Source organism: Falco cherrug, chromosome 10 (assembly GCF_023634085.1).
Source record: "Falco cherrug isolate bFalChe1 chromosome 10, bFalChe1.pri, whole genome shotgun sequence".
NCBI lineage: Eukaryota > Metazoa > Chordata > Aves > Falconiformes > Falconidae > Falco > Falco cherrug.
Window position 1 is genome coordinate 37,874,359 of NC_073706.1, and position 24,739 is coordinate 37,899,097.

Below are 24,739 nucleotides of genomic sequence, written 5' to 3' on the forward strand. Positions count from 1 at the left end.
TCAGGGTTTTTTTCACTTTACAAGTACAAGGGGAGATGAGATAGTCTGGACTTTTAAAACAGACCACCAGATATCTGTGGTCCTTAGTTCACTTAGTGCTGTGCAAGTTGAAGAAAAGCAGCTTTTGTGTAGACAAGCCCTGATTCTTTTGAAGTAAAGCATCCATTTCTGTTATAGGGAGGAAGTGTTCACTTAGTGAGCATCTCAATTGACTGCTGAAAAGTTCACATACAGTTTCGTGAGTCTCTGAGGTGCACTGTGGCTTTCAAGCACAGAAAATAATGTTAGAAGTAGGAAAAAATATGCTTCATTTCTCTGAGAGTTTTTGAATTAGTCTTCCTGTTGTTCAGAAAATCATTCAACAGCCAAACTATCCAAGCCATTTCCATTCTTTAATGAAGGCTGAAAAAGCATGGATAAAAATAGCTGTGTAATCACAGTGTCATTTCTGTAATTAAAAATTGTAAGCTAGTTGTTTTGGGTTTTTTTTGAAACAGTTACTGTGAGCTAGCTCTGCATCATGTAGTTTCAGTCTGTCTAACCTACTTGATTTTCAAAGTTCAGATCCATGAGAAAGGAAGCAGTGTGTTTCATTTTGGAAGAAAAGTCAGCGGGGATCTCAATCGCAGAGCTGAGTCCTGAAATTCTTACAAGATTTAGAGTTTTCACTCAGGCGAAAGTCCTGTCCATTTTGCTTAGAATTTGCTTGAGCAGTGAATAAGTGAGTCCCCAAAACAGACCATACCTCTTGGCTCAAGAAGATTTTTGGGTGACTAAATACCAAGTAGGAATTGAGGTAAACATGAAGGTTTTGTTGCCATGCCATTCCCCAGATTGATAGGAGATTACTTCAACAAAATATTTTTATTATCAATTGCCTCTGCTGAAGTCCAACAGTACACTCAGTGCTGTACAAGAATGCAGGTGGTCAAGTCTTCTAAAGCTCCAGAATTTAACATAGTCCATAGCTCTGCTCATCTTAGTTTCTTCCCAGAGTGAAGCATGTCTTACTCAACCCTGACTGCTGTTACCAGAACGTGCATTATGGGCCTCTCATGTCCGCTGTGCAGCAGCTGGGATGACCAGCTCTGGTCCCAAGCTCCCATGAGCCCTTTCTCTGCCGAGCCTGGTTAGCACATCCCGTCTCATTGCATGCCTGCCGACTCCGGTTGGTGGAAGGTTCCTGTTTCTTCCTGTTGCGCATTGGCCGCTTGCTTGCAGGAGACAAGTAGTGGAGAATAAGAAGCCCCTCCATCTTTGTGTGTTCTTTGTGTCAGCAGTGTAGAGAGCAGGTAATCCCTGAACACCTGTTTGCTGTCCTTGCCTGTGGAGCTTTAAGTGCAGTGCACAAAGAGTGACTCCCCCCCAGCTCCATAGAGTCAGGTCAGTACGCCAGCCCATCATAATGTGTGTCGTAATTTGTTGCTGTCAGAGGGTCACTAGCATATTATTTCATTCCATCCTCAGAGGAAGAAGGAATGTGTATCAGAAAGAATGGTATCTGAGGTCCATTGCTTTTTGGAGCAGAGTATCTTACATACCACCTTTTGTTCGGTTCCGTGCCCACACTTGCAATTCAGTTCTAATAATACTAGAAACTAATGTTAATGCTGTTGCATATATTACTCCAAGAATTAGTCACTATGAGCATTTTCATATTAAGGACTTCAGAAAAGAAAGCCAGTGATAGTAAAAGGAAACATCAATCACATTGTGGTGGTAAATTGCTAGAAGTACTGTACCACGTGTCTTGGTTGATTTCATCACTTTGTCTCCCTCACAGGCAGGACATAATGGGCTTGGGTTTCTTATTCTTTCTGTGAACCTAATAGTAGTATCTACTGTGTTTTGTGGGTTTTGTTTTTTCTTTTGTTTTTACAGGAAATTCCAATGAACTTTGTTGATCCAAAGGAATATGATATTCCAGGCTTAGTGCGTAAGAATCGCTACAAAACAATTCTCCCAAGTAAGTTTCTGCTTTTTAAGTCACTGAGGCAAGGTGATTTATTCTATATGCCATAGATCTTTGCACTTTCCTTTCCAGAATGCATGAAGTGTGTTGTCACTACAACGTATTGTCCAAAGGCCATATTTATGAAGCAGAAAGATGGCTTCAAAGCATAAACCAGATTTACAAAGAGTTACAGAGCGTGAAGAACCTAAGATTCACTGAACATCAGCAATAGTTGGTGTTGCTTTTAAAAATTCCACCCATGAACTTGGTCTGTTCATTCAGGTGTTACTTAGTGGTTTGTTTGATGAAACTCCTTTAGAAGAACTGAATTCTAGCCATGTTATTTTCCTGGCTGATGTTTTTCTCGGAATCATGCCTCAAATGCAAACTGAGAATATTGGGAACTGACCTGATGGCATTAAGATTATGTAGAAAATCAAAATCTTTTTCTGTTCTATTACGCTATTTTATATGTAGCCAGGAGTAGAGTTTTGAGAAAAATTTTGGTACAGATTTTTACAAGTGTCATTTTCAGTTCTGTAATACTAAAAGTTACTTTGAAAAGTGATGTGATTAGATGTCATGTCTCTTTTTTTACTCTAAGCCATTGTTGGAATATGCCACTGCTGGCCACAGTAAAGCCTGCAAAGCCTTAAAGGTTCTGTGTCAGGTTAGCAAAGATAAGTGCAGAGAAGTAAAAAATGTCCTCAGCTATACCTACCATTTTAGTCAGCAAACCTGGATTGGAAACAGTTCCAGAAGAGATTTTTTTTTTACCTAGACTTACAACTCTTGGCAGCTGCAGCCAATGATCCAGTGTGTGCGACCCTCCTGATGACTTTGTACTCCACCTTGGACCAGAAGTGTAAAAACATTCAGCCACATTTCACTATTGATGTGCTAATGACTGAAGTGAATTGTTCGCATATGAATTCACTAGTTTTGCTGGAAAGGGAAGATTGCAAAAGTGGCTAGTGATTTCAGGTACCTAAACTGCTAGGTTTTGAAGTAATCTATATATTCTGAATTGGGTATCTAATGTGTACTTTGAGAACTGGGACCATTTTAAGTATCTCATATTGGATGTTTAAAATGAGACGTCAGAATTGCTGCCATTTTGAACACCCTGTTCCAGAGTTGTGAACAGATGCCAGCTGGCCCACTACCATGTATTTTTTAAGAATGATCACTCAATGGGCTAATTATTTGTTGCAAACTTCATCTCAGCTGTATGGATATCTGCTAGCAGCCATGCTGTCCCTTTGACCTCTCCAGATAAGGTAACTGGTTCCTACCCTACCATGCCTCCAAGGATTAACAAACTTACATGAAATAAGTTTGCAACTATTCACTAACACACTAACTTTAAAAATGTAAACACTACGTTAATAGAAAAATCACAAGGCAAGTATGATAATTTAAAGTAAAAGCATATTCTGAGTAATGTTTAAATATTAGTGGATGCAGAAGTGAAAAGTAACTCAAATTCTACTGCCGCTGAAGAATACTAAAGGAAGCCTCTGCTTAAAAATATGTGGTACCTGTTGATAGAGTTCTTCAGATCCGTTTTATTTTTCCCTAAAGAGCCTCCATGAGATGGGCAGCCTAGGATTATTGGTATTATTAATAGGAGAAAATCACATAATTGTTACTTATTCAGCAGACTCCACAGATGACTGCATAAAACCCAGGCAAAGGGACTTCATGCAAGGGGTCTAACTACCCAGTGCAGTGACATTTGAACAAACATCTGGCAACCAATGTCACCGTTTTAAGTGTGACCTGTTTCAGGCTATCAAAATTACTGATGAAAAAGCAGATTTTATCTTTTGTCTCACCATCTCCCCAGCACTAGAGATGTGAGCAAATTTGAGCAGGAGGGAACTGTGCTAAAGAAACTCGCTGGTTTCACTACTTCTGTGCTATAAAACAGTATCTTTGGTAATGTCTTTGCTTTGCTGATTATGATCATACTGTCACATAATAGATAACATGAATCTGTTCTGTCTGGGAACAGCATTTCATGCTGTGTCTGTGTGTCTAGTACTGTAGAAGTTACTGTGTAACTAGTCCTTAGTGTGAGATGGGGTAAAGTACAATTTTTGGGGGTTTGGGGTTTTTTTTTTCTGGTTTCTAAGCAGGCTGAACCTTTCTATTAAGAAGTCATCTGTGGTTTGTTTTTAATATTCTCTTGGTGATACATGCTGTTGCTGTTTGCTGAGGCCTCTGTCAGGAGGATGTTTCTTGTCAGTGATAAGAAACTGTAGTACTGGTGAAGGTGGATGTGTGTCAGCTCACAGTAAAATCAGTGGAACAGCTCCTATTGACTTCAGTGGAATTGAACTGAACTTCTCAGGTGGAATGTTTTCATCTGTTAACTTACTAAAACAAGAATAATGCTTCATAAACAGCCCTAATGACGGTCACTGTAGTGAAGAGACTTAAGCAGAGTACAAGAGACTGTTAATACTCTTTAATTTCTCTAACCATTGTATTTGTTAGTAGTGTATCTTGGCATTTAGTGTCACTGCAAGACAAGACAGGGAAAGAGTTACTGTCATCTGGCTTGCCTGTGTGCAAGAAATGTTTTTATGGTTTGGGAGAAAAGCTGTTTGCTGTCATTTCACAAACAATGTTCTAATGTCTTACAAGCCAGAATGAGTCTGTTCACCTAACAAATTGAGAAATAATTTCCTGGAGCGGAAAACTGTCCAGAGTCACTCTGGGACACTGACTCTGCAACAGGAACAATTTAAGTAGGCTTCAGAGAGCAGGTAAAGCTATCAGAAGCAGCCAAATTACCCCAGCCATCCTTTCTGGGTTTTTTGTGGTAACATTTTAACATGGGAACTCTCCAAGGCCACTCACATCTTTTGTGATGGCCGTGAATGCATGTAAATGTCTTGCTGTACAAAAGAATCTTGTGTGCTTTTTTCTGTCCTCTGAGCAGCTTATCTCTTTACACCTTTCAGATCCTCACAGCAGAGTGTGCCTTACCTCAGCTGATCAGGATGACCCCCTCAGCTCTTACATCAATGCTAACTACATCAGGGTAAGAGCTTAATAGTCTGATGCGTCTGCCTAGCCTCTCTCAGCCCTTGTTAATGTAAACAGAGTTGCAACATCCACTGGCTTTAAAAGGCATCCTAGCTGAACTGATTGCTCGTCTCTCCTGCTTATGTTAACTGAAAATCAAGCCCCAAAGTGCAACTCCACAGATTCAGACTAGACAAAACCACACTTCTGCCCTTCTTGATGCAAATTGCTTGTCAGCTGGCCTGACCACGTGGTAAGACTGAATAAGGCTCTTGACTTAGCCAGAGTCACCTCAAGGCTGTTGGACTCAAGTGAAACGAGTGTCCATGTTGTGCTTTTGCTCTGTGTACACGTGCAGGAGACAGAAAGGAGAAGAACTGATGCCACAGAGTCACTATTTCAACCAGTGATAGCTCTGTTTTAAAGACTGAACCATCAAGGTTGTGGTGGACATCCCTGTTAAAATTCATCTCTTGTTGTTTTGTTGGCAGGGCTATGGAGGAGAGGAAAAGGTATATATTGCTACTCAGGGACCGATAGTTAATACTGTCAGTGATTTCTGGAGAATGGTGTGGCAGGAGCGTTCTCCCATCATTGTCATGATTACCAATATAGAAGAGATGAATGAGGTAATGGTGTTACATATAGTCTGTATTTTTGTCTGTACTCTAGCAGATACTTCCAGCATAAATGCTCAGCCAGTAACCAGAAGTTAGTTCAGTGGCCTTGAGCCATCGGAGCCAGCATTAAATTCTTCAGGCTCAGAGAAGATGTGGGCTGCTCTTTCAGTTCAGTTTACTGTAAGTCTTGTTTTACCGTCTGACCTAGCCTACTGCTGGTTTTGCCATTTTTCCTCTCCCAGCTGATGCAAAACCTCCTCAAACCCAGCTCTCTCTGCAGACACTCTTAAATTCTCTCTAAAGGAATAAAAACAATAGTACCCTGTAACTATTAAGGTTGAATATCTTTAATCAAAAGAGTTGGTGCAGCTTTATCTTGCATTTATTATGATTCAGTGTCTATAGCCCCATTTCATTGAGGCTGTTTCTGACTTGCAAAAGATGCTAGTTAACGATAATCAGCAACCAGAGCTGCTGTCCACCTAGCATGATGTGGGTTTTTTTGCAGTTTAAAATACTGCTGCCCTCCAGCTGTTCATTACTTACCTGCTGAAACAGTTGCCCCATAGCAGAGTTGCAAGAACCATGTGTCTGGGCTTCAGTTCACAGACAGGTAGTTGCACTTACGTCTGCCTTTATTGGCAGTGTAAGATGTGAGACAGTGATCTGAGCATGTGTGGGGCTCTGCATCCCCACTCACCACTGGCAGCAAGTGGAAAGGTCCAAATGGTGTTTCTTAAGCTGCAGCAGCAGTATTTGTTTAAAGCTTGTCCCTGAGAAGCCATTAGTAAGAAGCCCAAGAATATGGGCATACTTCTGTCATGCACACAGAGTTATAATGGCTTAACTGCTAGCTGGAAGCTTAGTGTCCACAATTATGCATGTGCACAAACCTTTAACACAAACCTTTAGCTTTTCCCCAGTTGCGAAGTAAATAAATTTAACCTTGAACTTCAGAGAAAAAAGACATGACACAAGACAGAGAATTACCATGCTTAGCAAGTTACCAGTGGTCAGTTATTACAGCTGGCTGACTGGACACATACTGTCAAGGCATTGCTGATGCAAAATACAGTATTTTTGGTTTGCACTTTTTACACTTTTTCTTTGCACTAACATTTTAAACTTGCATCTGCCTCTGTCTGAGAGGCAGCACTGAAGTAATAACTTACGTGTTGATCAGAGTTGCCAGTTTATGGCAAATGAGATGTTAAAATGTCACGACATAGTACACCAGAATTATTTAAGGACCTCAAGGTTTAAAGATGATGATGCAGAGGAAATATTGGTCCTGAATGACATGTCCAGTGATAAGTTCTTCCGCTATAGTTTTCATAGCAAGATTGTGTAACAGGAATGTAAAATAATGTAGAATTCCTCTTATCCATACTGAGCAACTATTTCACTCATCATGTGAGTCTTGAGATGCAGTGCACTGCAATGCTGATATACTATATAACTGACCCTTGCTGTAGCCCATTTGTCGTAACAGAGCTGCTGAGTATTTTCTGATACCTTTTGTGTCAAAAATTAAGTGGTGTCAGGAATCTCAGCCATAAATATAGGGTAAGTCCTTTCATATAAATGTCTTCTATATTCATCCCCTTTCTTCTATAACACATGTATTAATGAATAGCAGGACTCAGAAGTACATAGATTCAAAACCAAAACCTTTGTTCAGCAATGATGCTAGTGACAGAGGCTTTGTGTTCCTCCTCAGTGCAATGACTTTGCTAATGTGAGTATTAAAAGCTCTTATCTCAGCCCTCTGTAACATCTAATCTGAACTGACAGACAGTCCACAGAAATGAGTGGGCAATCGTACTCCACTCCTTTAAGCAAAGCAACGTCTGTGCTATTGATAGCTGCTAGTGCTCTTGACAGTCTTTACAATGGATTCAGCAGTTTAAGAGTACAGGAAGAAAAAATGCAATCTGCATAAATAATTTTACAGAGACACAGTGGGCCACACTCCCAGTGGGTTATTAACTGATGCACTGTGCAGATAGAACAACACTGATTCTCCCCCACACAAATTTTGACTCTGTAAATTTGCAAGATACTTCTCTGTTGTTAGTCTTTCTCCTGAAATAGAGTTATTTTTGGTGGGGAAGAGCAAAATGATTTAACTCACTTCCTTCATTGTTGTGTACAGCCATATAAAAGAGGAAGCTTACAAGCATAATCTTTAACTGGATTTGTCTGATAGCAGATTCTTATTCCTCTGTGATAACAAGATTGCTGCTTCTGTTATCACAAGGGACCCTTTTTCTCAGTCCCTGCCTTGTTCATGTCATTCCTTGTCCATGAACTAGTTCATGCACCATGTTGAAGTCCCTGTCTCTTCCTTTCCATATTGATCTGTTTAAAGAGAAACCACATACAACCAACCCCAATCATTTTCAGTCCTCCTTCCAGGATAGGAGTGCTTACAAATTCTCACCTATTCATCTCTAGCGTGTCAATACCACAGTGTGGATTTGGAAATGGATTATGGTTTCTGCTTTTCTAATTGCCAGGTTGTGCTGGCTGCATCTCTGACTGTTTTTTGGCAAAATCAAATGTAGTAGTGTAATAGCTGTCACAGCAGTTGCTTCCTTTCAGTTCCTTAGCTTTGAAAGTTTCTCAGTGTCCATTTGAAGTGGATTTTGGTACATAATCTAATTCCCAGTCATGTTCTTTTGTACAAAAAAACCTATGCAAATGATTATCTTATATTCAGAGGGCATTGACCCTTTATAAAAAATAGGAAAGACCTATTTTGTGTTTCTATGTCAGTGTATACATACCACAGAAATATTGGTAACTAATGCGTATTATACTAACAATTATTACCTTAAGAAAACGATTAACCTCAAAACACAAGCACATTGCTACTGGCCTTTCTAATGAACCTTCAGTATGCACATCAGTTGCATAAAGATAAATAAGGGTGTCTGTATTTAAAAGCAGTGGTTAGTCATTCCTTGATTTGCGCATTTTTAATCATGCAATCAGGCTGTTATGAACGCAGCAGAAATCACCTGAAATGTGGTCCCTGTTTAGAAAGTGAAAACTTGTACTTATAGAAACAAAGTTTATTCACATTCCTCTGTGCATGTGCTAGATCCAATTTCAGGAGTAAAAATGAACCTCCCTTGATACCTGCTTAACTAGATTTATTTTGTATTGCACACAGAAATGCACAGAATATTGGCCAGAGGAACAGGTCACCTACGAAGGAATAGAAATCACAGTTAACAGAGTCATACAAGCAGACGATTACCGTTTAAGGCTCATCACCCTAAAGGTAAATCATTCCAACATACTGACAGTGGTTTAGCTGTCTAAACCCTTAATGGAGATGTTAGTGGAGAGTTGTGTAGAAGTCTTCTGCACAGTATACTGCTGTACAAATACCACTTTTCATTACTGAAGTCATTATAGCTTCGCCCAGTTCACTGACATACAAAGACCTACAGTAAAATAAGCAGTCAGAGATTTAGACTGCGTATGTACAATCTGAAAGCTACAGGGCCCATTGCAGTAGTATGGGGTTTGCTCAGTGGAAGAAACCAGTGACTCATTCTGTGCCTGTCCTCTGTGTTCACTGGTCATTTAGAGTGACACGTTAGCTCATGGGTAGCTGCTTACCAGTCCTCACAAGTCATACTACAGACAGCACTTTGGGCCATGGGCTTAGGCAAAGGGTTACTTGATTACAAGCGGAACTTGTACCCGCATGGTGTCTTACAGATTCTTTAGGATGGGGAGAGACCTAGGAAATATTTAGATTGTGCTTCTTCTCTTCTTACGATCATTATTAGGATGCTGCCAGACTGCTGGATGCCCACCCGCTGTTTATACCTAAGATGACTTGTGCTACTAGTAAGAAGTAAGGGAGTTGAGAACTGAGCAAAAGGCATTTTAATTTTGCTTACCTGTTTTCAGTTTCTCTCGGCAGTGGGACTACTGGTCTGCTTGGCATTTGGTCAGTGGTGTGGTAGCACCACTTCTGTTCACCTTTTCTGAAACCCTTTTAGTAGGTACTGTGCTAATTTATTCTTTGAGCCATTTGGCCAACTTGACTTCGAGATACTTTAAGGGACCATTCCATTCCAAGACATTAAAACTGTTGACAGCCTTTACAAACACTTCCACCACAGCATGTTTCCAGCTAACTGTGTATGTAGTTTTACATACCAGTGACCATTCTATCAACTTCTGGCTAGAGAGCTTAAACACAGGTTTAAGAGTCTACAGTACTAGAGTTTACAACTGCTTTCATTGCTGCGTTCTAGTATCTCGAGCTACATGTTTTAATAAGAACAGTCTTACTTACATAAGCTCCATACATCTTTCATCTACCAGATCTACCCTGACCTCAGTATACCATCACAATTTCTTTACAAGCTGAAAAAACTCTCCTTTTATCCAAGCAGTTTTAATTTTTTTTCAGCCATATGCTAACAGGCAGAAAGCCAGCATATAAAATCCCATGTCTGGATTGAGAGTGTGGAAAGTCTGTCACTCGTGCTTTTGGCAAAGGTGGCAAGGAGAAAATCACACGCCCTGACAAGTGGGAAGTAAAGAATATTTACAAGTATGTTGTAGACTTGCAGCTCATCCCAGTTTGTTTTTCCAGTTAAACAATGGTTTTGTTTTCAGTACTAGTGGGGCAGTTTCTCTTTCCCCCCAGTCCCAAATGTTAGGAGGTGAACTGCTGAGTTCTAGAGCCAGAAATAAAGATTCCATTTGTTAAGTTACCATTGCCTAAAGGTGTACATCTATCATTTAACAGCAGTAGTGGAGTAGCAGCTCTGGACCATACATATGCTAAATTGACTTGATAGTAAAAACTAGAGAAGCCATGAAGTGACCAGTTTTCCCTTAAACAGGAGTGGTCAGAAACATGTGATGCCACCACCAGCAATACGTGATTACTGCATGTGTTACAGGGTGGGCTGTCATACTTCTTTCAGAATAGGGACAGGATTTGGGAAGTTTTAGGAATTTAGAAAATGCGGAGGCAATAGGGCAAGGCTTGTTTTCCTTTCTCAAAGGAACTTGCTGGTGTCCAGCCACTGATCTATGATCTCAGCTTCAACTACAGTGTGTATGTTGGTAAACTTCAAGCCATCAAATCTTGCTTCCTCCTAGGTGTTCCTAAATCTTATCAGTCTCAGGGAAGCACCAATAGAGAATATTTTGTTGAAGTCAAAGCAGAAGTGTATAGAACCACAGGAGTCAGGGTTCTCTATGCTGAAGCGTGAAACTCTATGAAGCATAGACAAAACTAAAGACATCCAGAGTTCATCATTAGAACTTTGGCTTTTTTCTGTTTCCATCAAATGAGTGACTTTATTGATTGATGTTTTTCTTAGATAAATTATACTTTTCTCTCAGTATTATTTACAATGTTTTCATTACAATTTTTCACAACCCACTTAAGAATCCAGTGTTCATAACTTCTGTGGCTCACAAATAGTCACACATTCAGAAACTGTGTAACTGTGTATGTTCATGTTTCAGAGCAGTGTTGATTTGATTTACTGTAGCAAGCTCAAATTCATGACAACTGGTTATGCTCTCTTAACCAGAATATCTTCTCACTAGGGTGAGTAAATGGTCTGAAGCCAGGCTCTGTGTTATGATAGTAAGACTCTCTTTCCCTAAACTGAGCCTTAATGTTCCTACGTACCCTTAATGTTCCTATGGCTGTGCTTCAGTGAGCACTTTAAACCCAGTATTAGCTGGAACTTACAAGCAACTCAGTGAAGCCCAGCCTCCCTTTGTGCCAGCCTCTTTTTGTGCAGCTCTCTTGTTCCTGCGCTTGTGCCATCTCCCATGTGCCCACACAAGCATTTATGTGACTGCGTAAGCCAAAGGGGGAAATGGATTGATCCATCTGAAAATTCATCCAGCATGAGAAGGAAAAAAGATTTAACTAGATCACTTCCCCAGTCTATTTCACTGTGAAACTATGCAAAAGCTTTGTCAACCATAAAGAGGGATGGAAAGTGGCACAACTACAGAGCACTTGTAACATCCAGCAACTGACAGTTAGAGGGATTTAGGAATACAGATAAAATAAACTATTTCTAGATTTTTGTGCCTGGTTCTTTAGAAGGAGACAAATTTGTTCTGATTTTTCCTCCACTCCTAAACTCAGCCAGCTATGTGTTTAAGGGAAGATTGTGGAAGCTAACACTTCTGTTCCCGGACCTTTTGAAGACATTTGCTTAGCCAGCTCGCTTATGTAGTGGCTGAAAGGGTAAGGCCAGTTCCCTGAGCTTCATGTTACTGTTTGGCACCTTTAGAAATCATGCAGAAGGATGTCACTTTGAACACACAAAATTGGAAGTACACAGTGCTACTTGGCACTCAGAAAAGTAACAGCACATTTGCTATATCGTAGCCATGCTGAGACAGAGATTTGGAGTTTGTCTCTCAGAAAGCCCGGGGCTGCAGCTGGATACAATTCCCACCTTCCTGTCTCTGAATTTCTCACCTTGTTTAAGAGAAGAGTAGAATTGACAGGAAACTTACATGAGTCTGTCTGTCAGAAGAGACAGAAAAATAAGCTGTCATCTCTCTCCCTCATCTAGGTAGCTAGCTATCGGAGACAGACATACGGCTCCTGGCTCTTTGTCTGTCAGATACATTATGAAAGCAGTTATGTCACAAGCACAGCTCTGGGTTTGCTGAATGAATCTGTCAAGAGGGAACAGACTGCCTGGAGTGTTTTGCACACAGCTCTTGGCACTAAAAGAGCAGAATACTTTGAGGGGTGGGGGAAGGGGGAGGAGGGTTTTTTTTTGTTCCAAAGGCAGTTTACTGAAGTGCAGACATGATATTTGAAATCCAGATTTGTGTGTTGTGTAGCTTGCCGTTTGGATCTCCTGTTCCATTTAGCATTGATTTACTCATCTCATTCATAAAGGGAAGACCAGGTTTTAGTATCAATTTAGAACCGGAAGTTCTTTTAAAATTTTGTGTTTGTCTTAACTGGATTGCAGAAGGGAGAAGAAGTCAGAAACCTGAAACATTACTGGTACACGTCTTGGCCAGACCAGAAGACACCAGATCAAGCTCCCCCTCTGTTGCAGCTAGTTCTGGAGGTGGAAGAAGCCATGCAGAGCGCAGAAGAGAAGAATGCCCCAGTGATTGTTCACTGCAGGTAAATAAGATCTGGCTTCTGAGGGCTTCTTCACATACAGTGGCATATGGCAGATACAGTCGTACTGCCCATCAGTCAGACGTGGGAGGTCTTGTCCAACTGCTTCTGTGAAATATGCTTGGAACTTCTAAAATTTAGTGACAATAATTTTCTATTACCAGGCATTGCATTCAGATACAGACTGAGCTGAACACAGAAGCTGGTGGTGGCTCAGTTACTTGTAAGAACAGTCTCATTTCACTTGCCTTACTATTAGAATATGCTTTTAATGATCATAAAAGGGCCAGGTTACCAAAGGTTAATGTACTGTGAGTGAAACTGAATAGGAAGACACATGTAAGCACAAAAATGAGAACATCCAACTTTAAGCCTCAAACCCCCCTGTTTTGTAGATTTCTTTGATTTTTTTTTTTTTTTTTGTAAATGCTTATTAGGCCAAAGGCAATAATTTAAGTGTAACACAAAACAAATAAAACAGGTGGCAAAACTGATTGCAGCAAGTAATTGTCAAGAAATGTACGCAAATGATGGTAAAACTGAAGTATCTATGAAAAGTCCCTGGCAAAGGTGAAAACTTCTTATCTGGAAGAAGCAAAATCTTCACAGTGGTTTGAATTGTGATGAGAAAATTATAATTATGAATCACAGAGCAAAAAAAAAAAAGGTGACGATGGATACTTCTGTCTTCAGAAAGAAGTAGAATGATGTACTTATCACTTGTAGACATTGAGTACGTTCTTTTGCACTGATAACTAGGGAGCATGTTAAGCAACAACTAACCATTTTTAAATCAGCTATACTGGATGATTTCCACCCAAGAGTGTTCAAAAAAATTGGACCACAGCCTCTAATCCATTAAAATTTACTATAGCTGAATTCTAGTTCTTCAAAAATTTGAGAAATTCCAGAGGTCTAAAAGCAAGTCCTGTTTTGCCAGTGTTTAGAAAGGTTAAATGTGATTACTTGAAAACTACAAGTCAGTTCTCAAAACACTTATTCCAGGTAAATAGTAGAAAGCCTTGTAAGTGATGCAGTAACCTTGTCAGGGTAATCTTCCATAATTTCAATAAAATATGTTTTGCCAAATTGACCTTTGGGATTTCCGTAAGGAATTTTACTTATTTTTGCACAACATCTTCTAGGAAATGGCAGGTGGGTGCTATCCAAAAGCCATGCTAAACAGGCTGTTATCATACAGTGGGAATGTCTTGGCGTGAATGGTTGGTAGCCCAGTGTCATCAAAGATCCACCTATAAGCTAATACGGAGTAATCACTAGTAAAACGTTCATATGATGCCACATGTCCAGTTTTTCTGCCTGTGTTTTAAAACAGATTTTGACAGATTGGGGAGAGTTAAGACAAAAGTAAGAAATGGTTTGTAAGAAGGTCCCCTTTGCCCTTGGAAATCTGTGACTCTCTTAAGAGCTTCTTGAAGTATTATGGTATTTGCTGCAGGTAAAGATTCTGGTCACTGTGTCACTCTTGCTTTGCATACGTGTTTCATTCCTCTTGTATGGTGTCATTCCCATGACCCAGTAATAATTTGGGGGGAAATGGGGCATTTTAATTTGAAATAACTACTAAGAGACATGGTGATAGGATTATGAAGTATTTTATGTGGTAACTGCTAGACCAGACCCCTTCCAGATTATCCTCCGTTGCAGTCACTTTGTCTGAAGAAGGAATTTAATACATTGCTTCTATTTGAGAGTGCTTTATGCAGCAAGCCGTTAGCCAAGGCCTGTGTTACATCGAGTACTGTAGCTCCTTTGACACTTTGGGAGATCCTCAGTAGAGCATAATCACTGTGAGTTTGGCCTTCATTGGTGTAAAGTAATGCATCTTCTGAAAATGGGTGGTGTTCCCTCCCTTTGCAAAACATGCTGAGGTCTGTGGATAGGAAACAGTATACAAGAGCTGTGTACTGTGGCCTGTTTGGTTATGGCATCAATTGGATGATGAAGGCCCTTTTTTTTTCTTTTTCTTTTTTTTTTTTTTTCTAAATCACTGATGTACGTTCATATGCAGCCGAGTCATCTGAAACCCTGAAATATTTGAAGTCGTGATGAACAAACTAGATACAGTAAAGAAAAGAGAAGTCAGGACATGTGGTACAGAGCTTCAGGGACAAAAATTTCAAGTTGGGTGGGTACCGCCATCACAATTATGTGAAGACTGAGATAAGTTCTTAAGTGAGTAAGACCATCCTCCAAACTTCCCTTAAATTGTTTTTATTGATCAGTAATAGAAGTTAAAACGATTCCAGTGTACCCAGCAAGCATAAACTCAGAATAAAAAAACCTGTTTATACAGTCAGAGAAGCAGTATTAAGACTTTCAAGCAGCACCTGGCTGCAAACTCCATTGTTGCTTGTACATTTGTTGCCAGTGTTTTTGTATTACAGCTTGAGCACAATTTAAATGGAAGCAGGATTTCTTGCAGTTGTGTCAAGTAATTATTCCTGAGTATACTCACTTAATTATTTAACGCATAAGAAGGGCTTTTAGCTTTTGCTGCTAGTTTTTTATTAGGTGATAAGAAGAATTCACAGCTTCGGTAGCAGTGTGCCCTTGAAAAAAAAATATCAATTCTGGTCATTAAGCAAGGACTGAATTAGATAAAGATGTTCAGGAAAGACAAAGAAATTGCTTTAATAGTGAATTTGTTTTATCTTACACTAATTCAGAGAATTACTAGATTGTCAATCTGATCAGCAAATGGCATTGCACTTACCATACTGCTGCTAGCTCTAATTATTTAAGCTCTGATATTTTAGTTCTAATAATAAGAAAGGTTTTAGGTTTTTTTACTGTACCTATGAATGAAAATGGCTTTCAAAGAAACCGTTGGGATTCAGACTCTGAAAGCAAGTGTTGCTCAAACCAAGTCTAAGTAAGAAATACTGTTTAACTGCTTATTTTCAAAGGTTAAATGACAGCTTCAAGGACATATTGGGTCAAATGGTACCTAATAGTCCATTTTTAGCACTGTATGTGAGATATTCACTCGTTTGCTGTGAGTGGCTTTCGCTTAATTGTGTTTTCCCATTGAAGTTAGTATCTTTTCCTAGTTACGACTTTATATTCACAAGCACCCACATGGCAAAGGTTGGAGGGACGAAAGGGATAATGGAGTTTGATTGTGGATTTAATGGTGCTTGTTTAACAAGAAAGTTCCAAAGCCATTCTGACATCTCTGCTGCCTCTCTCTGCTTTTCCCTCCCTTAGTGCAGGCATCGGGAGGACTGGCTGCTTTATTGCAACTAGTGTCTGCTGTAAACAGCTGAAGAGCGAGGGCATAGTTGACATATTGAGAACTGCCTGCCAGTTACGGTTAGACAGGTAAGAAAGCCTGTTTCCTTTCCAGAAAAATGAAAAATGGTAATCTTCCCCGTTATTTTAAGGAGAAACAAATGGGAAAAGGGAAAGAACAAAGGCAAACGGAGGCCAAGAGAGAATGTTCCTTGAGGGAAGTTGTCATGTTCTAAGCAGTTCTGACTTATAATCTGCCTATTTTATGAGCAGTAAACCTAATGAACAGCTCTAGAACTGAGCTAGACTCACAGCTGGCACCAACATCTGCATTAGCTGCACAGCTCAGTGCAGCAAGGGATTACCTTTCACCAGCTGAGGAGCTGGCCCCATGTTCATACAGAAGCAAAGTCTCATTTAAGCTCAGCGTCACAGATCAGCACTTGGCTCCCAGGAGGGGTGAAGAAGTCTAGCCTTGTATACTGGGAGCTGGGAGCACTGTTGGAAGGGCATGTCTGCTTGGGATGCTGTGGGGAGAGGGAGAGTATGCAGTCTAGAGTGTTTGCAGACGTATGAAGGAGCTGTGAAAATCTCCAGAAATTCAGTAGTTTCCAGTTAAGCATTTCTTAACACACTACCTTGAGTTTGATTATGAGGTAAACAGACTTGAATTTTGCACCAGAGATGTTATTTTTCCTCTTCCACTGGTTTCAAGTGCCATCAAAACATGTCTCAGTGCTCTCTGTAATGATGATAAATGTAGTCGGGGGAAGAGATGTCACGAAAAACATACCAAAGATTTTTCTGAGGGAAAAAAAAGAACCTCAGCCCCACACTGAACTTCTATTTCAGAGGAGAAATTATGCTCAGTGGGAGGCAGAAAATGACATGCTTGCTGCCCTGCTGAGGCTCCGATAGATAGGGACCTGCAGGGGCTTGGAGGTTTGGCTACTTCAGTGGATTTCAGGCCAAGCAAGGAAAGGCTTCTTGAGGAAAAGAAAACCAGAATAGAAATAGTGACTGCTGATTATCTGTGGCCTTCTGAAATATCTGTCTGGATCTGAAATATCTTGTCACTGTGACTAATGTTACATAGGAAAATAACCATACAAATGAAGGTTGAAGACACCTGCTTACAAATGTGCATGATACAGAAAGCCAATTAAAAATACTAGCTTTGCAGGGAGAGGGGAGCTGGCAGTCATTTTCAGAGGCTGAAGAAGAGAGATCACTTTAGGGATGCCATGGAGGGAAAGGAAGGCTGCAGAGACCTGTGTAGCAGCCATGTACCTCTTAAGAGTGGGATGGCATAGGAAAAAGCCATTTAAATGTCATTGGAGAAGATACTCAGGATGGAAAATCAGTCAGATCACCGTCCTTGCTACAGAAGAGCATGGTTTCCTGATGTGCTGAAAAACGGGGCTTGTAGGCTCTTGGAAGTCATGCTGCCATCCACTGTCATTTTCACTAAACCCCCACAAAAGCTCTGGGTGACTTCAAAAGCGGCGTGAGAGGATGAGATGGTGTGCAAGCAGCTATAGGAAGGAAGACCCTCTCTGTCTTCTCCTTGTCTGGTCATTACTGGCTAGAGAAAATAGGATGGATGGGAAGGAGTCACCAGAGACTGAGGGAAAGATGGTTGGATGCAAGCCAGAGCAGACGTAAAGGAATGCACCTCACAATGCACCTCACTGCTTCACAGCAGTAGAGGGGTTGACATTAGCCCTGAGAACCACCTTTGAGGTTACTCTGGACGTGAAGGGAAGAAATTTTTCTTTCCCTTTATTCCCTCACATATCCCTTGGAAAAATCCTGTGCACTGGGCTTTGCAGCAGTGGCCAACAACTAACTGGTCTTAAAATAACTTAGTATGACTATGACTAAGGAGGGGAAGTGATCGCTCCTGCATCCTTCCCACAGTGTTGAGAGACATTTGCTGTCCTTTCCCACAATGCAACTCAGATTTGAAAGGTTTCTGTGGCAAATAGGGATGAAAACATAATTTCTCTATTCTGTGCCCAAGCCTGGACAGTGAGCACATGTCACAGTGTGCATGTGTGTGGGAGGGGGAGGAAGCCACCACATAGCAGGGAATCAGATAAATTCTTGTTAAATTTCTCCTGTGGTCTGAAACTTGATGGCCACGCTACTGCTTCTGTTGCTACAACTTCAGGGTTCAACCTCACCATTAATGGAGTTGCATGGGGAGTAATTGCCAGATATGACTAATGTTTCCTGTGTGTTGTGGACTGACATAAATACATTTCAGTGCTGTGTGCAGCACAAAAGGACTCAGAAACAGATTAGCTGTGAGCTTATATTAAGTAGAGCAGCTGGGGAGATGCTCAGCTAGGGATAGTTTCTTTAGAAACACAGTGCGTGTTTCCTACCTTTGCTTATTGATGGGAGGCTGTAGCATGGATCCCTGCCCTTCGCTACTCATTGTTAAGTGTTATTTCAAGCAGCTGCTTAACAAAGTAACTGCAAGAGGCAGGAGGAGGAGGTTGTCTTTCCCACTCATCTACTTCTTACTGGTATGGTTACTGTGTGACCCACAATTGTTAAGGTGGACCCCATCGAAGAGGGAGGTCCCCAAGGAGGGTGCTAGCACTCTGCTGTCCATTTGGCTCAGAGGAAGCAACTTTTCATTAGTTTCCTCTGGTGAAAGTTTCTGAGGAAATGCACCACGTATGCTTTTCCTCAGGCTGACACAGTGTGGTTGCCTCTGGCCGCCTGCAGGTTCCCATGTTCCTCACCCCCACTTGTTGCAGCCGCCTTTTGGCACTGTGTGCCTGGGATCTGTGCACCAGCACCGGTGCTGGCACAGTTCTGCATACACCTTCTGGGAGTCTGAGCCACAGATACAATTATTTTCATAATGGATTGTCAAGAGATTGTATCGCTGTTGATGAGGCGCTCTTAGCAGAATTTTGAATGTTAGTAAAATCTGCTTCAAATGGACAACTTAATCCTTCTTTTTTTTTTTCATTTCTGTCTCCCACTGTAGTACTCGTGTTGATGAATATGCTACTTGCAGAAATACACAGGCTAACGATACATGAAAAAGCAAACTGTTTCTGCTCCTGCTTGCATTTCCTTTTAGGTTTGCAGTTTTAAAGAGAACAGCAAAAGCTGGAATAAAAGCTGAACCAAAAAGATTTCTGTGCTGGGAGTCTGTTACTGGTCAAGGTGTGCATGGTAGTCAGTTCAGTTAGAAATCTGAGTCGTCTTTTGTTAAAGTTCCATTGTCTGTTCCAAAATCCTGCTGGTCATCCCCTAGTTCCCTGGTGAACTTGCCAAAAGCACAGCGTGGAATGGCACACTTTTCCAGCATGGGAAAGTTGCACGCTCCATCAGTTGTCTGGCCTGGCCCTCTATAGTCCGCAATTCAGCTGAGAAGTCTTAGATGAGCCACTTTCCCTCTTTGTTCCCCCTGCTCCCATCTATTTGTCTAGAGCTTTGCTTTTCATGGCATTTAAAATGGTGCTTGGAGTATGTATAGGTGCTCCAGTAGCACGAAGGTAAATGATGATGGTGGTGCCTTACTGGCTGAGGGCCTCTGCCAAGAAAAATGAAGGTAAAGCCCTTTCCTGCTCTGCCTACCTTCTGTTCCTTGGTTAGCAAAGACTTTCAAAATGGAGCTTGAGGTCAGGCTGAGAGCTGGTTGCAATCAGGGGGCACTTTTCACTCATTTCAGGAAGCTTTGGAATGGATCTTTTGTGTGTAACAAGCTTCATGCTAGCTGTGCCATTTCTCATATGTTTGCATGTAATAAGGCTGCTGTTTCCCTCCCCTTTTTTTCTTTCCGTTTCAGGGGAGGAATGATCCAGACTTGTGAACAGTATCAATTTGTCCATCATGTCATGAGCTTGTACGGAAAACAGCTTTCTAGAGCAGCCGAAGAATAAGTGTTCATGATATTCCTAAAGGCTAAAACCAAGAGAACTTTTGACTTCATTCAGATATATTTCAGATCTGATAAGAGACACATGATAACCTGGCTGTCTTAGCTGGAAAGAAAGACATATTATTTTACTTTGATATTGCTTTTATGCTCTTGTTTGCATTGACATTTAAGAGCGGAGGTACACCTTGTCTTAAATATATGTGACGGGACATGATCTTCACCAAAAAAGCTTATTTATACTGTAAATAAGTATAGTAGCTTCATTTGTTACAAAAGCAAGAAAAAAACCAGGAAAAAATAGTCTTCAGTTTGCTATTTTTAAAAGAACATTGCTAATATATCTAAATACAGTGTGAAACTTTTTGGATTGTCATGCTGAAATGTGCCGTGTGTTGACTGAGCTTGAAAGTAACTTTTTGCTTCTTTCTGATTGTTTTTACATATAAAATTACCGAATACTGTGTATATCGTAAACCTTCTGAGCCCCTCTGCATTGAAAGATTCAAGTAGATTAACATTGAAATGACATTTCACACATGGTTTGCTTGTTTATTTTTTCTAAAGCAGTCCACCAGCAGTGTTACCCAGAACTAAAGGGGAAAAAGTATTTAACTGATATGAATCAAATTCTTACTTCCAACTCTCACCAGCAGTGTACCCCAGTACCGTGACAGCTGGCTGAATGAGGTGAATAGCAGAAGTTAATCTGAACGTAAGTTCTTCACACTTTAGCTTTTCTTTGTCAATATTTTGCCATCTCAAGGCTGAAACCAGATTTGATTTTTGCAAATAGTTTCTTTTTTTATGTAGTCAAACCACAATCCGAATACAATTTCCCCATAAATTTGAAGTTTGAAATCAGTTGAGGAATTTTGTGAGTTGAATTCATCCTTATTAAAAATATAATAATAAAATCACTTGTATTCTATGAATTTAAACTTGCTTCAAAGCTTTGAGAGTGACCGAGTGCCCAGCACTCATTAAAACTAACACAGACCCTATAGGCAGCTTTAAAAAAAATCAGTCTGAGCATGATGGCTGCTTTTTGATAAATTTACCCTCAAAACATCTTTAAATAATCGCTAGCCCATTCTAATCACTAGTCCAGGCAGCAGTGTTTCCTTTTCAATAATACAGTTGCTGCCCATGCTTTTCTTTCTAGACCTCAATAAGGCTGTAGTTTGTTTAATGCTTAGAGGTAAGCACATGTGTAAGTCCTGTATTAAGCAGAGAAAAATGGATGTACACAGGACGCCTAACATGAAAGATGAGTATTTGGTGAATAGAAGCTGTAATGACCTACTAAAAATATTTTTGCTTCTCTTTATTTGTAACAATAACCAAAACCCACTACTTCTGTCAGTGCAGGAGATTCTGAGAATTTACTGCACTTCCTGATCAGGGGAAGGTAAAGCAGCTCTTGGAATGATAAGGGCTGATCCTGTTCCCACTGAGGTTTTGCTATCGATGTCAGCAGGTGCAGGGTAGGGCCTGAAATGTTATGCCTACAACTTCATCACTGTGGGGAAAGTTTCCCAATATTTCAGTACACATCCTTTGTGTTTATTCTGTATCCATGATCCTCTAAAAATCCTGTCAGCAGGTTTTGCATGAATGTGCGGCAAAATGTGTTATCTTTAAACCACTTGATTTTATTGCTGTATTTAAAATATTTCCTTCAGTGAGAAGCTAACAGGAAGAACTGGCATTCTTTTTAAAAATACTGGTGGTAGTCATTAAATAGAGCAATAAACTTAAGCTTTTGAGCATAATGTGACTGTTAGTTTTATGTAAACCTTGCTAGCTGTATTCTCCCCTCTGCTACTGATTCTTTCGAAGGGGTAACACTATTCCATCTAAGCACTTCTTAAAAATAACAGAAGCATCACGGATACTCTGAATAACATTGTAAGTGGAACTCCCTATGAATGTTTTCAGCTGTTCAGTGCCCTTCAGTGTCAAGACTGACTCAGTGAATAAAATTACTTCTTCTGTCATCAGCTTTCTGTGCATCTGCTAAAGAATTTTGTTGATGATTGATAGGAGCGGGCATATAGGAGTGAAGTTCATTGTGTACATTGCCTCCTGTGCAAGGAGACTGTCTAGAGGAGAATTGCTTTATGGAGAACAATGTATAAAGGGTTCTGAAATACTGACTTTGAGGTCCTTGTGCAGATCCTCAGCAGGTATTAGTTGGCAGTGCTTCACTGAATTGGGTAGGAGTGAACAATTGATACTGATGAAGGAAATCTAGCCCACTGTCCACTCCCATTTTACATATGTGGAATGTCCTGAGAGAGTGGTCATGATAAAATCAGGCTGCTTTGCTTCAGTTCACTAATATAAAGCAAATGTCAGCCTAGTTGCACAGTCTGCCATCTCGCACCAAGGCAAGAGCATGCCTCTCAGTCAGGATCAGAATATTCAAATGCTTTTTGAAGCTTTATTTTGTCTTAACAGATTTGGAGCTAATCCTCCTATTTACTCTTTGGCCTTACCATAATTAACATATTTCTCTCTCTCTCTTCCTTTTTTTAAAATAGAATTTGAGGTCTGAAGTACCTTATATCAACTGTTCTATCTCTTCTGACGGCAGAGGTAGTGTTAAGAAGTGCTTAAGATCAGCAGAAAGGAGCTCTGGCCATGCAGAAGCACTTGAGATGAGTAGGGCTGCTCTTTCTGTAATCAGTAGGTTTGAAAAGCCGACAATAGGAACTAAACTAAGCTCTCTGTCTGATTAGTCTCCCCTTTTTACTGGGCACTCTCTCTCTATTAAAAGAAAATTCCTAGGTCAGTTCATCCACTGCCTCCAGCTCACGGCCCAGACCTCTTTGTACCACAGACTACAGCATTAATATCTACAATGCAGTTGTTTCCTGGAGGACTGCATTCCCCTTTTCAGGTGAGTTAGCATGTTACAAATTTGAGATTATTTTATTTAGAACCAAGTGTGATGTCTTCTGTTTCATAAGCTTTTGCGCGCTTTATGGATAGGGCAGAGCCCAGCTCAGTGCCTCTCATTTGCTGGTCATTTGGTCACTGGCCATCCCACTTAAGCAGGCTTATCCTGTTTATGTTTCTGTCATGGTAACAGACTAATGACACACTCTGTCCTTTTGTAGGTACTCTGAGATCAGCAGATACACAAAGTTGTGTAAAAACAAAAACTAAGATTGCACTTGAGAATAAGAGCTGTCCCCAGTTAAAGCACATGTCTGTCTCTGAAGGGTCAAGATGAAGATGACTTGGTCAAATTACCCTGAAATTAGGTCAGCTACCTAGCAGTCGTGTACAGTAGAGTGTTGCATTTATTTGCAAGGCTTTCAAAGGTAGCTAATGATTCTGGATGTTTCCTCTACAACTAGTCTACTTCGGAAAATCTTATCCTCAACCTGTGAATTTGCAGTTGCGAAAGGGCTTAAGACTGAAGAGATCACTAGATAGACCTTGGTTCCTGACACTTCCCTGCTGTCTGCAGTGGAGGAACCATGCAGCTTGCACGCAGGTGGTCTAAGAAGGTGTTTATCTGTTGTTTGGTGAGTTGGCAGGTTTTAGAAGTGGACCTGCACTATTATTTTTGATGTGCTCTTTCACCAGAAACTATTTTAAACAAAGGGAAATGGTAAGTTTACGGTTTGTTAATCATAACTCTGTGTGTCTATTTTTGACATGAAACATGCTTTATATGTTTGCCAGGGAGAAAAAACAAAAACACTTTTTCTGAGGTGCATTGGGGTTAATCTTGTTTCTTCTGCCAAGTCTGTAGATACATATTTGCTGATGTCTGCAAGAGCAGCTATCAGCTTAGGATAATGTAGGACAGCTCAAGAGTCCTGCAAGAAAAAAAATTGCTCCATTCAAAAACACGGAAGGAATAAAATGAATGAAAGCAGCGTTTGCAGATTTGTGCATAAGGGACAGGCAGCCAAAGAGCAGCATGCTCTAGACAACACAAGCATTGATTTATGATGTCTCAAGGTGAGTTTCGTATATTCATGAAGAGGTGAATTCCCTCTGTTAGAAGGAAAGAGAAGTCTACTGTCCTCTGAGTAGTGATACAGATCAGGCTCCAGCACCCAAGTACCACAGGTGCTACATTCTTGTGGAGCAGTGTGAAAGTCACAAAAGGTGGTATGATTAAGTGGTGCAGAAGACCTGCCCCAAGTTTGTGTGCCATGTAATCCCCAGCAGGGCAGCAGTGTCAGGTTTATTCAGTTGATAGCAAAGCTGAATGCAGAGAAAGTCTAAATTATTTACTCGGGATTAAAAGCTGTGTTGGCACTAGAGCTAGCAATATGGCTCAAAGCATTTAAGAAAATAAAGATTAAACACTCTGGCAAAAGACTTGGGTATTGCAGTTCCCGGCCCTTTCTCCACTGCACTGTGCTACTTGTGTTCCCTGTCACTTCTTTATCTCTTAGCTGCCTTTTGCCTCTCAGGGTTAAAATAGAGTTAAATCAGTCACTGTATTGCACTAGTTTTAATCCAATATGCTGATAGCCAGTGTTCTCCAGGGATCATCTCTTCCCTTGGAGAGAGCCTGTCTTGCTAGACACTCTTCAGAGGGCTCAGCGTCTCCTGCATACATTTTGATCTCAATACATCTCAGAATTTTGGAGAAAGAGAAGCCTGCAGTCCTGTGTATCTTACTAAAGGTATTTCTCCTTTGGGAAATGGTAGTGTTTGCCTGAGTCAAAGTCATCTTGTTATGTCTGACCTTAACTCCCCTAGCACCAGTAGCAGCTGTAAGGTGTCTGCTTTCCTCTGGAAGGGCAAAGACAACACTTCTCCCCAGGGATCAGAGGGAAAAA

General features: G+C 40.6%; 1 protein-coding gene across 17 annotated transcripts in view; it reads left to right on the forward strand.

The window, feature by feature from the left end:
* The window catches only part of PTPN5 (protein tyrosine phosphatase non-receptor type 5), a 76,979-nt gene extending 55,279 nt beyond the window's left edge, over positions 1 to 21,700 (forward strand). For 14 of the 17 annotated variants that reach the window (XM_055722204.1, XM_055722211.1, XM_055722205.1 and 11 more), the window contains 7 exons: positions 1,882 to 1,966; positions 4,927 to 5,006; positions 5,482 to 5,619; positions 8,789 to 8,899; positions 12,609 to 12,769; positions 15,998 to 16,111; positions 19,836 to 21,700. In XM_055722204.1, the coding sequence (XP_055578179.1) occupies positions 1,882 to 1,966; positions 4,927 to 5,006; positions 5,482 to 5,619; positions 8,789 to 8,899; positions 12,609 to 12,769; positions 15,998 to 16,111; positions 19,836 to 19,929 (783 nt within the window). In that variant the 3' untranslated portion in view covers positions 19,930 to 21,700. Of the gene's footprint in view, positions 1 to 1,881; positions 1,967 to 3,181; positions 3,235 to 4,926; positions 5,007 to 5,481; positions 5,620 to 8,788; positions 8,900 to 12,608; positions 12,770 to 15,997; positions 16,112 to 19,835 lie in introns of all 17 variants that reach the window. The other 3 variants (XM_055722218.1, XM_055722216.1, XM_055722217.1) reach the window with 3 other exon arrangements.
* The last annotated feature ends 3,039 nt before the right edge of the window (positions 21,701 to 24,739 follow it).